This window comes from Lemur catta, chromosome 18 (assembly GCF_020740605.2).
Source record: "Lemur catta isolate mLemCat1 chromosome 18, mLemCat1.pri, whole genome shotgun sequence".
Taxonomy (NCBI): domain Eukaryota; kingdom Metazoa; phylum Chordata; class Mammalia; order Primates; family Lemuridae; genus Lemur; species Lemur catta.
In genome coordinates, this window is record NC_059145.1 from 37,330,496 (window position 1) to 37,344,762 (window position 14,267).

The window sequence follows — 14,267 nt, forward strand, 5'->3', positions numbered from 1 at the left end:
CCCTAGCTGGTCCAGACACTGGCCAGCAGAGCCAAGGGAATCCCCCAAGGGGCGGGCCAGTCTACTTGAGTCGCCTGGCCCCAGGAGCCCTCCCCTCGCCTGGATTGTTCTTGCTCCAGAACAAAGCCAGGGTGGACACTTGATCCCTGCATGTGGGGGGAGCTGGCTAAGACCCCAGCCCTTTGATTGGGCAGCTGTCATGGGAGAGAGACAGCTGGGGGGGAGGGGCAGGAAGGGGGCAGCCGCCATCGCTTACACAGCTGTCACCCCCCCCCACCCCCTCCAGCCTGAGTGGCAGAAAGCCAGGGACAGAAGGAGTGGGCACCAGGTCTGGGGAGGGGGCCCAGGGAGCAGGGGGGAAGGCCTGAGGTCAGGGGCCTGGTCTGAGCTTGGTATGTTCTGCCAGGGAGCCCTGCTGACCAGAGGGGGCTGGGCACCCTCGGAGGTGAGCTGGAGGTCAGTGTGGCAATGATGTGTGGCTGCCACATGGGTGGCCCGGCAGAGACCCAGGGCCCACCAGACTGGAGCAGCAAATAACTCCCTAGAGCCCCAGTGAGGGCAGGGGGAGACAGTAATGCCTAATGAGGCTGCTTGTTCTCCGGGCCCTAGGAGAATAATTTGGAAGACGTGGATCAGGACCCCTTGTTCTCTCCTAAAGATAGGAAAGACCTTGAGGGTCTCTCAGAACAGGAAGGGCACAGAAAGAGCAGCAACTCTTCTTTGACCCTTACCCCCAGACATACATAGTACAGGTAAGCAAATCAAGGTCCAAGTCAGGTGAGGGCCTAGCCAAGGTCACCCATTGGACTTGGGGCATTGGGTCTCTGCTGCAGACCCAGGCATTGTTTTCATGGCAGAAATTCTAGTTCTGGCTATGTTCCAGCCCTCCTGGCCCATTTTTTTCTGGAGCCAGAAGAGGTGATGTGGAGATAGCATGGGGACAATATCAGGTGTCCCATTGGTTACCACCCCAAAGGGGTTCTTGAGCCCCAGAAAATTTTTCAGCTTAAAATTGAGGCTTTGGACATGTTGTTAGTCCTTTCCAAACAGGACCCATGTCTACTGACCAGGCAGGGGTCTCAGAGACTACTAAAGCCCTGTCCTCACTACAGAAGAGCCCATCCTCCAGGAAGAGGACTAACAGACCCAGACAGGAGCAGCCTGAAAGGGGAGGCAGATGAGGCCTGGGACAGCCCTGCACTAGCTGGCAGGACCCTGCCATGCCCCACCTCCCTGTGACCTTGGGCAGGTTACCGACCCTCTCCAGGCATCAGGTTCCTCTTCTGTGCAGTGAATTCACCTGCTCAGCTAACCGGTATGTTCTGAGCACCTTCTCTGGCCTGGCTCTGAACTGAGCACGGAGGACATAAGGAGAAGGCAGTCTTAGCTCTCACTCTAAGGGGTTCCTGGGCTTGGCTATCCATAGAGACAGAAACCAAGCACGTCATCACAAGTGCTTTGATGGGGGGAAGTGCAGGCAGCTGGGGGAATGTCTAGCAAGGGCAGCCAGCATGAGGCCGGCCAGGATGCTCAGAGAGCACAGTCCCCACATCCACTGCTGATCTCCAACCTCTGGAGAGCCTTCGGCAGAACTCAAATGGAAGGAGGAGCAGGTGCTGGGGGAGGTGCTCAGGGGACCAGGGTTGTCACCCCCATTGGATAGATGAGGGAATGGGGACATCATGCCATGCAGTGGCTTGCTCAGCCTCCTGAGAAAGAGCCAGACTGCGAGCCCCCTTCCCACTCCATGTTCAAGCTCTGGCTGGCAAGGGGAGTTCAGAAGAGAGCATTGGACAGAGCTCCATGCCCTGACACTGATCCTTTGGCCCCACAGCCTCCCAGGCAGAAGGAATTTGCAGGGTTAGGGCTTGGTCTTGGCCCACACTTGGCACCAGTTGGTCCCACTCCCTCTTTTCCTCCTTGGGTTCTGGTCCCCCAGTGAGCTCCCCATCAAGGCTGAGCCATGGCAGGAGACAGCCGCTGAAGGAGAGGGATTTCCAACCAGGATTAAGGTTCAGGATTAAGTCAGGGCATGAAAAGGGGTCGGGTGGGGAGGGCTGGCTGCTGAGCTAATCCCAGCAGCTAATCTCAGGCTCCGCCTTCCTCCATCAGTTAATGGCCTTGACATTCCCGCAGCCCAATCCCTTTCTTACCCATCACCCAGTTCCAGGGAGAGGTGTTCCCTCCATTTTATGAGTGAGGAAATTAGATTCAGAGTCCAAGTGACTTGTTTCTGGTACAGTAGAAAGTGTTCCAGGCTGGGAATATGGCCAACCTGGACACTTCTTACCTCCTGTTCCCAGGGCCATTCTCGGCACGTAGGAGAGAGACTGGAAACCACTGTGCAGACTGCTGGTTCCCGACACCCCATCCCCCGCCCCGCAGCCCAGTACTGAATGAATCCTGCCCAGAGCTGTCTGCAGGGGTCCTCTGCTCTAGTGACCTCTAGTAGATGGGGCCTCTAGTGGGGGAGCTCCCAATAATCCCCTCAAGTCTTTGCCAACCTGAGGGAAGGCAGGGGGCAAGAGGGCCCCTTCTAAAGCCTTACCATTTTCAAGGCCACCCTCCCTACAAGACCTCCCATGGCTGCTCCAACTTCCTCTCCAGCTGCTCCTTCATGCTCTAGCCAGTGGGCACTCTGGGCCCCCGGACTTGACCTCCTCTTGCTTGGAGTAATCTTTTACCCTTAACTCCACCTTCAAAGCCTGATCCACAGAGGTCCCCTCTCCCAAGAGGTTAGGGAGGAGGCTCTCCTCTCTGGGCTCTTATGGTCTTTCTAGTTAATTCTTTCAATGTAAGAGAAGGGAAGGATACTCATGGCCTAGGTACCTACCATGTAGTGCTTATCTCACTTTAATTCTTATAACTCTCTGGGGATAGGACTCGGTATCCTCTTTTACAGATGAGGAAACTGAGGCTCAGAAGGGTTACATGACCTGTCCAGGATTATACAGCTAGTGAGACACACACAGGCACATTGGCCAGAGGGACATTTAGAGTTTGAGGTCTATGTAGTCTCCCTTCTCTGGGAGTTTGGCTAGCCTGGCTCTGGGGTCCCCACGTAAAGACAGAGGCAGAATGAACTGGGCTCCTCTCTAACCCCTTTCACTGCCTCTGCCAGAGCCAGCCAGGCCACAGAGTGGACACACTCCCAGGTCACTGTGGCCCCAGCCCCGCCTGACAGGATGAGTGGCTCAGATGCGGGGCTGGAGGAGGAACCAGAGCTCAGCATCACCCTCACGCTGCGGATGCTGATGCATGGGAAGGTGAGTGGGTAGGGGGGCATGGAGGGCGTGGAGGGCAAGGCAAGGCTGGGACAGTATGAGTATGATCTCAGGTGCCCTGTTTTCTGTGCAGCCCCTTGCCTGGGTGGGGGCCCAGGCCTGGGGCACTGGTGCCCATCTGACTACTGTTGTCTTGTTTGCAGGAGGTGGGCAGCATAATTGGGAAGGTAGGTGCCAGTTCTGCTCTGTACGTCCCCCTCCACCTGAGGCCTTAACCCAGGGAAGCAGGTGATGGCTGCTCCGGTTAAGAGTGATTCTGTTTTGTCTTCTACAGAAGGGTGAGACCGTAAAGCGAATCCGGGAGCAGGTGAGGATGGAGTGTGGGGGAGGAGCCCAGGGCACCTGATGTGGAGGGGAGATCCCTGCCCCACCTTCTCCCTGAACCCCTCCATCTGGGCCGACCAGTGAGTGCCCCAGAGGGTGGTGGTTTCGAGCCTTGGCTGGGGCCTGGTGAGTGGGGCAGGCAGATAGGATCCTGGTGAGGGAGCGGGAAAGGTGCCCCACTGCCCGGCCTCATTCTGTACCTGCAGAGCAGTGCCCGGATCACCATCTCCGAGGGCTCCTGCCCTGAGCGTATCACCACCATCACCGGGTCTACAGCAGCTGTCTTCCATGCAGTCTCCATGATCGCTTTCAAGCTGGATGAGGTCCGTGGCTGGCCAGGGTGGGAGACCTGGGGTGGTTCCCTGGGAGGAACATGACTCCAACTCCAGATAGTGGCTGTGGGAGGAGGGGACTCAAGCCCAGGGCAGTGTTCCCTTGGGCTGGGACTGGGGAAGGGGTACCCTACTCATCCCTAAGCAGGAAGGTGCTTGAGGAGGGGCGGGGTGTAGCAGGGGTGTGCACGGCCAACCCACCATCTCCCTGCCCCAGGACCTTTGTGCCGCCCCTGCAAATGGTGGGAATGTCTCCAGGCCTCCAGTGACCCTGCGCCTTGTCATCCCTGCCAGCCAGTGTGGCTCACTGATTGGGAAGGCTGGCACCAAGATCAAGGAGATCCGAGAGGTGAGGGGAGAGGAATACGACCCAGAGGGAGCCACACCCTCCAGTGGTGAGAGGGGAACTGGACTTAGGGTTTCCTACCCCCTGGGAAGCTCTGAACCTGGGTAGCTCTTCTTTGGGCCATGGGAGCGGCCAGAAGTAGCCCCCATTCTCTGTTTGCAGACTACAGGTGCCCAGGTACAAGTGGCAGGGGACCTGCTCCCCAACTCCACAGAACGTGCTGTTACTGTGTCTGGGGTGCCCGATGCTATCATCCTGTGTGTGCGCCAGATCTGCGCTGTTATCCTGGAGGTGCTGCCCTGGGGCAGGGAGTGGGGGGCAGGAGATGGGCCCTGGGCCTGCTTTGGGAGGCACCCCAAACCTTATGCATGTGACACCAGGGGGGGTGGGGGTGGGGCTGCAAGGATGCATTTACCTGAGGGTCATGAGGGCCTTGAGGCTACCTGGGCACCTGGGGAGGTTAGTGGGCCAGAGAGGGCCCTGACAGAGCCTCCCCGTTTATGCCTTCCAGTCCCCACCCAAAGGAGCCACTATCCCATATCATCCCAGCCTCTCCCTAGGTACAGTCCTTCTCTCTGCCAACCAGGTGAGGGGAACAGCAGAGCGGTGGGAAACATTCCCGGAGATGGAGGAGGGCATGGAAGAAGGAATTGGGGGTCCAGGGATGGGGGAAGGAGTGATTTTGGCTGAACTGCCCTGACCTGTCACAGTAACCCCCTTTTCACCCACTTTGTCCCTGTAGGGCTTCTCTGTCCAGGGTCAGTACGGGGCTGTGACCCCAGCTGAGGTGAGTGACCTACAGCCCAAGGCATCCCTTCTGAAACCAAACCTCCTCTGACCTCCGACCCCTCTTCTCTGGCACAGGTCACCAAGCTCCAGCAGCTCTCAGGCCATGCGGTCCCCTTTGCCTCTCCCAACGTGGTGCCAGGTGAGCAGCCCCTGCAGGAGGAGGCAGGGACAGGTCTCAAAAGGGCAGCCCCCCACCCTTCCAGGGGGAATGGAAATGGGGATGCGGAAAAGGCCCAGAATCACACTCAATCCCTCTTCTCCCACTCAGGACTGGATCCCGGCACACAGACCAGCTCACAGGAGTTCTTGGTTCCTAATGATGTGAGCAGGGAATGGGGTGGCTGGAGGGTGGGTAGGGGCCCGGGGGTCTGGACCTCGCCCAGGGTTTGAATTCTGCCTTCCCCCTAGCTGATTGGCTGCGTGATCGGGCGCCAGGGCAGCAAGATCAGCGAGATCCGGCAGATGTCGGGGGCACATATCAAGATTGGGAACCAAGCAGAGGGCGCTGGCGAGAGGCACGTGACCATCACTGGTTCTCCGGTCTCCATCGCCCTGGCCCAGTACCTCATCACTGCCTGGTGAGCCTGGGGTGGGCGGTGGGGGTGGAACAGGTCATGGGGCTCATGTGCCCAAGAAAGGCAGGGGTGGGCGGGGAGAGCTGGCCTCCTTTCTCTGTCTGGGCCCGTCCTCTGCCTCCCCAGCCCTGTGCCATTTCCCCATGGTCTTCTACCTAACTCACCGCTATTTCCCTGCCGTCTCCCTCCATCCCTCACGTCCTCTTTCCCCATTGCTGTTTCTTTGGCCTGCCCATGTCTCCCCTCACCCCTTACTGTGTCTGCTTGTCCTTTCTTCCCGTCCTTACCTTCCCCTCAAACATATCCACCCCATGTCATTGTTCTCCCTTCAGTTCCTCTCTCCTGTCTCTCATCTGACCTCACGCTCTGTATCTGCCCCCATTGCCCCACTCTCACTTCTACTTTCCCCTTCATCTCCCCTCTCTCCAGTCTAGAGACGGCCAAGTCTACCTCTGGGGGGACGCCTGGTTCGGCCCCTGCAGACCTGCCCGCCCCCTTCTCGCCGCCCCTAACAGCCCTGCCCACAGCTCCCCCAGGCCTGCTGGGCACACCCTATGCCATCTCCCTCTCCAACTTCATCGGCCTCAAACCTGTGCCCTTTTTGGCTCTACCACCCGCCTCCCCAGGGCCGCCTCCGGGGTTGGCGGCCTACACTGCCAAGATGGCAGCAGCCAATGGGAGCAAGAAGGCTGAGCGGCAGAAATTCTCACCCTACTGAGGCTGGCTGAGGCACAGGCAGGGGCAGGCAGGACCACCAGCAGGGGGCTGCCTCCGCACCCTACCCACCCGAGGAGACTCCAGCCTGGGGTCCCAAGCGCCGCTAATGCCCAGAAGCATGGATGCACCCCCTACCCTGCCTCAGTCTATGAGAGTTCCTCCTCTCAGAGTGGCGGCAGTTTCTGGCCCAGGGTTCTCAGAGCTGCGGCAGCCTCAGGGCAGGGGCCCCCACCTCTCAGCTCTGTGCTTGGATACAGGGAGCAGCCAGGGGCCTCCCTAGTGACCCCACCATAGGTGGGTGTCACTCATGCACTCGCCATCCCTTAGGGCTGCCCGGCCTACTGTGCCCCTGTGGGAGTCAGGGAGGAGGGCTGGGGGTGGCTGGGGCCACGCTTCTCTCCCCACCACCTGCAGATTCCTGCTGCTTCCACTGATACCCTTTTGACTGGAATGGACTGGCTGGGCTTGTCAGGGGGCGCCCCAAGAGGGGGCACTGCCGGGTAGCTGGGGGAGTGGCATGGGGGCAAGGGCCCAGTTCTCAGCAGCAGACACTCTGTACAGTTTTTTCAATCCCTGTTTTTGAATAAATATTCTCAGCGACCAGGAAGTTGTGAAATACTGGTGTTGGGGGTAGCAAAACCTCCAGAAAATGGGGGCATCTGGGCCTAGAGGACCTCCATCTGTGAATCCACCAACCCCGGTTGGACTTTAGCCCCTTCCACACACCAGTTCTGGGGCTTCAGGGCCCTTTGGGGGTCAAGTCATCCAGCCTCCTGCTTCTAGCACCAAACTGATCCGGTTGTTTTCTGGGCATTTTTGAAGCAGAGGGAGGAGTTTCAATAGCTTTGTCCAGCCTGTCCGTGGTGCAGATGTCAGAGAAGTCCTTCTGAGTCTCTCCACTGGTTCCTCCTGCTGTGGTTGTAACCCAGACCCCGCCCTACTTGGTCCATCACTTTGTGAGCCCTTAGGGCTTTCTTCTCTGTGACCCTGCCCGCTTTCTCTCTTCCCTTGGCCTGGGGACCAGCCATGAGTTTCACAAACCATCTATGCTGGAGGGGCCCTTAGAGATGGTGCAGTGCACAGATGGGAAAACTGAGGCCTAAGGAAGCATAGGTCTGTGCACAAGACCATGCAGTGTTGGGCCCAGAACCCAGCATTCCTGGCTCTCAGAAGGCGTGGCCCTCACCAGGCTGCAGGCACCGTTTCGCCGGTTCCAGAGCCAGAAGTCCTGGGAGGCACCTGTTGCCCCTGTGCTGGGGGGAGCTGGTTGGGGCCCCCTTTGATACCACACTCCTTTCTCCAGCTCAGAAGGGAGCTCTCAGGTGGCCCCTGGCGTACTCAGGCTGCGCTCTCCTGCCGACTCGGGGGCCTGTTCTGGTGCCTCAGAATGGCCTAAAGCAGGGCCCCCTGGGGGTCCCTGGAGGCACTTCAGGAGTGCCCGCGGGTGCCAGGCCTGCGGAGTACAAGCCCGCGGGGGCCTAGGCAGCGCGCGGCGGGTAAGGCGGCGCAGAGCCAAGCGCACCGGGCGCTGCAGCAGGCCATACAGGAAGGGGTGAGCCGCGAAGGCAGAGTAGGCTACCCAGGTGACAGCCGCCTCCGCCTCTGCGGCCCGCGCTGCGGGCGCCAGGCACGCGCAGCCATAAGGCAGCCAGCAGGCTGCAAATTGGCCCACGGCCAGCGCTGGGGCCAGGGCCGCTTTGCCCCCGGGCAAGCGAGGCCGGAGGGGCGGCAGGATGGACAGGCGGCTATCCAGAGAGTCGGAGCGTAGCCGGGCCCCGCGCGCTGGCCGCGGGGGGCGAAGGGCGGCGCGGCGCGCCACAACGAAGATGCTGCCGTAGGCGCCGAGCAGCAGCAGGGCGGGCAGCGCGAAGGCCAGGAGTGCCCAGAGCGGTCGGAAGGGCCCGAGGCCTCCGGCCAGGACGGAGCAGCGAGCGGGAGCAGGGGGCGGTGCGGGCGGCGGCCCGAGCAAGGAGAGCGCGCCCAGCAGCCCGGCGGCAGCCCACACGGCGGTGAGCACGAGCACCGGCGGCGGCCGCGAGCCCGGCCGCAGCGGGTGCACTATGAGGCGGTAGCGCGCTAGGCCAAGGGCGGCCACGCCGAGCGTGCAGGCGGGCAGCAGCGCGGCGGAGAGGAAGCGCGCGGCGCGGCACGACGCGGGTCCCAGGCGCACACGGCCCAGGCCGGGCGGTGGCGCGGCCACCAGGCCCAGCGGCATGATGGAGGCGGCCGCCAGCAGGTCCACGACGCATAGGTGCACCAGATAGAGCGCGTCGCGCAGTCCTGGCGTGCGCAGCACCACGACCAGCAGTGCGCCGTTGCCCAGCAGTGCCCCCACTTCCACGGCAGCCGCCAGGATCAACCCGACCGAGCCTGCAACTTCTGAGACGTTCAGCTCTGTGGTGTTGGCCATTGGAGCGCTCAGGCTTCACTCTGTGCTGGGATGCAAAGAGCAAAGTGCAGCCTACAGCTCCAGGATTCCCATCACCTGTCCCTTGCTCCTCTGGCCCCTCACCTCATTGGCTGCCCAGGGGGTGACTTCGACGCCCAGGCTGCCATCATCTTGGGGGCTTGGCCAGCCCCATGGAGGGGTGCAAGGCTGAGCCTGCCAGCTCTCTCCCTTGCCCCAGCCCAGCTCCAGCAACTCAGCCCCTGTCGGAGATGGTACTGGCTGTCACTCTGATGTTGCCCTTTGGAGACACACAGGGCTGGCAAGGGAGGGGCAGGGCCTGGCGCCAGCCCCCTGGGTCCTAGCAGCTGCCAGCTGGAGGCTGGAGGCTCTGCTGTGGAAGAGCCTGGGGGTGCTCCTGAGGCGGTGGTGGTTGGGGGCAGAGTAGGCACTGGCCAGGAGCCCAGACTGAGATGGTTAGAGAGTGGGCTTTGGAGCCAGCCAGACTCTGCTCTACCTTTCCCAGTGGTGGGAAGTGGCCCCCATCTGCTCCCTGCCACACCCTCATCAGTGGGGGTAATCATTATTTAGCCCTTGAACTGGAGGGAAACTGAGGTACCAGTGAAGCAAGAGCTGGAGCCGGAAGAGCCTTAGGTACACTCTGGCCCCCAGGAGGGCCAATTCTCTCAGAAAGAAAGGAGGGTGGGAAAAGTGAAGGAAAATCATAGGACATGGCATATAATAGGTGCTTAGCTAATATTATCTTGGCACAGAATGGGAAACCACCCCTCTCCAATTTTCAGGATATGCAATTTGAGTGAACAAGATTCCCACCCTCCATTTTCCTAATTGGGCACAAACCCCAGTCCTGGCCAATCAGTATGTGACATCTGCCCCCACCCCAGGGTGGTTGGCTCAGGGAAAGCCATGTAACCAGCGGTGCCCCCAGGTGAAGTCACCCGATCCCACGGCAAAACCCCGTCTACACCCTGAGAGCTTGCATTTGTATCTGAAGCTCCTTCCTTTTCCTTGAATCTCCGACTTGGGTATCCAGCTGCCTCTTCAACATCTCCCTCAGTACTTTGACTAATCAGCACCTCAAACCTCCTCTGTCCCAAAGGTAACCATGACTCACGAGCCGTGTCCAATCTGCTCCTCCCAGGGTTTTCTCCATCTTAGTAAGACGCCATCTCAGAATGCCTCCCTTTCCCCTCGGCCCATATCCAGTCCATCAAGATCTCTGGAATACAGCCATTGCTCACCACCAACACCACTACTTGGGTCCCAGCCTCCACCACCTCTTACCTGGGCCATTTCAGCTTTCTCTGCTCCTGTACCTCATGCTGGTCATTTGCCTGTTAGCTCTCAGACCCATTCCCCACTCGTCCCCAGGGTTACTCTGCCCTCCTGGGAACTGTACTTCCCAGGCTCCTTTGCCAGCTGGCTTTGGGCATGCTCAGCAATAGAAGTTACCAGCATCAGACTGAGGGGTGGGAGGACAGAAGAAGTTAGGATATTTCTCCTCTTATGCTCAGCCTGGGGCTCCCTTGAGAGAGCCCCCTCTGTGGTTCTGGCTCCTGCAGGGTGACCCTGGCCTCTGGGCATCAGAGCACTATTATCCCTCCAGCCTTAGGGTGGTAGTGACTTCCTGCTGCTGCTCATCTTTGGATTGCCCCATCATCTCTCGTTTGGAAGTTCACTTCTTTCCCTGCCTCAAATTCCCCTTGTCTGGAATACCTAGGGCAATTTCTGTTTTGTGACTGGGTCTTAGCTGGCACACACCCACTCTCCGCGTAGCAGCTGAAGGGGATCCCTTTCAAAACAAAGCAGATGGGAACATGATCCTGCTTTCATCCTTCCAAGAACTCCCTATCATCAGAATAGAGTCTCAGCTCCTCTGTGACATGCGCTGGCTTCCTTATCTGCCTTCTCCCCACCTCTCTGAGCTCACCCTCCTCCTTCGTGCCCACCACACTTCCCACCATGGCACTGGCTTGCTGTTCCTCCAACCTGTCAAACCAGTTTCTACTTCAGGATCTTTGCACTTGCTGTTCCTTCTGCCAGAAGGAACCCTTCCCTCAGAGCAGTCCCTGGCTTGCTCTCTCTTACTTAATTCAGGTCTCTGCTTGAGAGAGGCTTTCATTGACCATCTTTTCTAAAATCGTTCCACCTTCCCACCACACTGATCCTTTACCCTGTTTTATTTTCCTTCCTGGCACTTTCCCTACCTGATGCTCTATGTTGTATTTATGCACGCATTTGTTCAGAGCCTGTTGTACTAGCATGTAAGCTCCATGAGAGCAGGGACCTTGTCTGGGTCTCGCTTGTGCCTGTGCCCCTAGAACCCATCACAGGCACAGTCAGCATCTGTACAGATCTAGATAGTGGCGATCAGGACATAGACCTCCTGGTTTCACTCATTTTGTGCTGGAATTCAAAGGGCCTCTGTCCAACTCTCCATTATTTAGATGAGAGAACTGGGGTCCAGAGAGGGGAGAAATGTGTCCCAGATCACACGGCTGAGTTTGACTTGGAATCCAGGTCACCTGTTTCCTAGAGCTCTGTCCACAAAGGCGCCTCTTCCTGTTATGGCTACAACTTGAATACGGACATTTGCCTCTAGGAGGTGAAGCTGGATTCTTGAGGTTTTGGTCCCTGCCTAGTCAGGCCTGCAAGCCTGGGGCTGCCCTGAGCTACCAGGGCCTGGGAGAGCTCAGGAGGGCCAGGTGGGAGCAGCAAGTGAGAAAAGGGGACTAGGGAAAGCAACAGGGAGGGATTGGGACTGCGGTGGGTTGCCGAGTGCATGCTCCCTCCAAAGCCATTAAATTAAAAATTTAAAAAACTTTATAGTATGTGTATGTGTCCATGTGTATTGCAAAATTTGCAAAAGAAACACAGGAAGGATAAACCAGAAACTAATGAACTTGGCTTTTTCCAGCAGGCAGGAATGAAGTGAAGGGGACAGGATGTGCTCTTCTGAGCACATCCAGTATAGTTTGGACCTTTTTGAACTATGTTAATGTTCTACATATTGAAAACAATAAATTAACAAACATGGGGAAACCCCTCAAAGTGAATATAAACAAAAATAAATGAACCTATCTGTATTGCAAATGAATAACATAACCACACTGAATAGAAATAAAGAACTGATCCAAGTAACATTTGAACCTGCATTCAAACTATTATTTTGACTGTTGACCTTCAGTCTAAAGAGAAAAGGATAATCTTGAATAAAATGAAATGAATCTGGGCTAGGCAGGGTAGCTCATGCCTATAATCCCAGCATTATGTGAGGCCAAGGCTGGATTGCTGGAGGCCAGGAGTTCGAGACCAGCCTGGACAACATAATGAGACCTTGTCTCTATAAAAATAAAAAAAAAATTATATGGGCATGGTGTGCATGCCTGTGGTCCCAGCTACTCAGCACGCTGAGACAGGAAGATCACTTGAGCCCATGAGTTCAAGTCTGCAGTGAGCTATAATATGGTCACTGTACTCTAGCCTAGGCAACACAGTGAGACCCTGTCTCTCTCTCACACACACAAAAAGAAAAGGATTAAATAAATCTGGAGCTCTGACCTCTACTTAGAAAGTTTGCTTTTCACAATGTCACAATGGTTTGGGTATAGCAATTCTGAAACTCCTTTTTGTGTAGAATGGAACAATAAGTAACTATATTGATGTTGATGAAAACCCAGGTTCTTACTGTTTGAGAATTGAGGAAATATGCAATTGGGGAAGAATGGAAGAACTCTGTGGTGTTTGATTGGAATTGGAGAAATTATTATAGATAGGTGTGTTGGTCATTTATTTACATACAGGCTGGTGTGGTGGTTCATGCCTATAATCCTACCACTCTGGGAGGCTGAGGCAGGAGGATCCCTTGAAGGCAAGAGTTCAAGACCAGCCTGATCAAGAGTGAGACCCCCGTCTCTACTAAAAATAGAAAAAATTAGCTGACCAACTAAAAATAGAAACAAAAAATTAGCCGGGCATGGTGGTGCATGCCTATAGTCCCAGCTACTCGGGAGGCTGAGGCAGAAGGATTGCTTGAGCCCAGGAGTTTGAGGTTGCTGTGAGCTAGGCTGACACCACGGGACTCTAGCTTGGGCAACAGAGTGAGACTCTGTGTGAAAAATATATATATATTTATTTACATACATATTTCCCAGCTCTCTTTGCCAAATATAGTGACACCCCGATTCCAAGGAACACATCTACTGCCCAGATCTTGGATTCTAAACACCATTTCCTGCTGCAGGAAACCAGGGCTCCTTGGAGAAATGGCTGATTCCAGGTTTGTACAAGATGAACCTGGAATATCTTGCAGTGCCAGAAAGTAAGGAAGTGCTCAAAAAATGATGGGGACACAGAAGGGACCTTCTGCTGGCTATTTCTGGGAAAATTTTAGGATCAAAATAAATAATGACAGTAATGGATTATAACACATTGAACAAAATAAAAATTCATGAGTCTATACCGATAATAAAGAAAAGAGAATATTAATAAGTTTAAAAGAAATAATAGAGTAAGATAACCACCATTTGTGACCATCTCAGCAAAAATTGATTTAGGTAATTGATTTCAGGTAAATTATTATCAATGGATATTAAAGCTAGTGGGTGAAAGATGAGGAATGGGACATTCACACCTCATAATATTTCTCCACAGATTAATAATTACAAAGGGCTTTACAGTGGAGAAACATGGCAGACACCATCTTAATTAGGTGATCAAAGTTAATGCTCATCACCAACAATGGGACACCCCTGTCCTGACAGACTTCACTGAGGGCACATTATTTATGTAGTGTTTCTGCCCGGGCAATACCTGAATCTAATCATGACAAGGCGTCAGACACCCACACTGAGGGACATCCTATAAAACCACTGGCCCATACTCCTCCAGAGTGTCAAGAATGTCAAAGTTATGAAAGAAAAAAAAAAAAGGCTGAGGATTGTTTTCAGATTAAATGAGACTAAAGAGACACAACAACTAAATGCAATGTATGACCCTAGACTGGATCCTCACCTGCTCTCCAGCAATGGCACCCCTTGTCCGTGATGCCTGGCATTCCTGCCAGAACAGCTTCCTTTCGTGAATACAGAGTTGCACTCCCCTGATACACGCTCACCTTGTTTGTAGTGTTCACATTAAGACACACAGGGATGTTTAGTGCCAAGACACGAGGAATGCTTGATTTGCCTGGCAATGTCTGGGCTAAAGGCCAGAATCACCAGGTGGGTCCCCAAATGACAAACTTCTGAGTTGAAGACTTTGAATCTTTGAAGACTCAATTATTAGAGGAGGCAGGTTGTTGCGGTGATGGACCAGGGTGGCAGGTGTGTGTGTGTGTGTGTGTGTGTGTGTGTGTGTGTGATCCACATCAACCCATGCTAGGGCTTGCTCCCTGGAGTGGGGCTGGAGCTGCCACACTGCCTCACCATGAAGGGAAAGGAGGCCCAGATTGGCACAGTTGTGGCACAGACAAGCAGAGGCTGGGGGAGAGAA

The 14,267-nt window shown here is 55.7% G+C and overlaps 2 protein-coding genes across 2 annotated transcripts; one reads left to right on the forward strand and one right to left on the reverse strand.

Annotated features, from left to right (window-relative positions):
- The first annotated feature begins 1,135 nt into the window (after nucleotides 1-1,135).
- On the forward strand, nucleotides 1,136-6,970 carry PCBP4 (poly(rC) binding protein 4). Its single transcript, XM_045530080.1, has 13 exons — nucleotides 1,136-1,315; nucleotides 3,122-3,266; nucleotides 3,428-3,451; nucleotides 3,559-3,591; nucleotides 3,815-3,931; nucleotides 4,158-4,289; nucleotides 4,449-4,577; nucleotides 4,798-4,872; nucleotides 5,029-5,073; nucleotides 5,151-5,214; nucleotides 5,344-5,396; nucleotides 5,484-5,653; nucleotides 6,080-6,970. The coding sequence occupies exons 1-13, from the start codon at nucleotides 1,221-1,223 to the stop codon at nucleotides 6,366-6,368; spliced, it is 1,371 nt and encodes a 456-aa protein (XP_045386036.1). The 5' UTR covers nucleotides 1,136-1,220; the 3' UTR covers nucleotides 6,369-6,970.
- GPR62 (G protein-coupled receptor 62) lies at nucleotides 6,924-9,104 on the reverse strand. The gene has a single exon (XM_045530085.1). The coding sequence runs from the start codon at nucleotides 8,775-8,777 to the stop codon at nucleotides 7,686-7,688; it is 1,092 nt and encodes a 363-aa protein (XP_045386041.1). The 5' UTR covers nucleotides 8,778-9,104; the 3' UTR covers nucleotides 6,924-7,685.
- Between the last annotated feature and the right edge of the window lie 5,163 nt (nucleotides 9,105-14,267).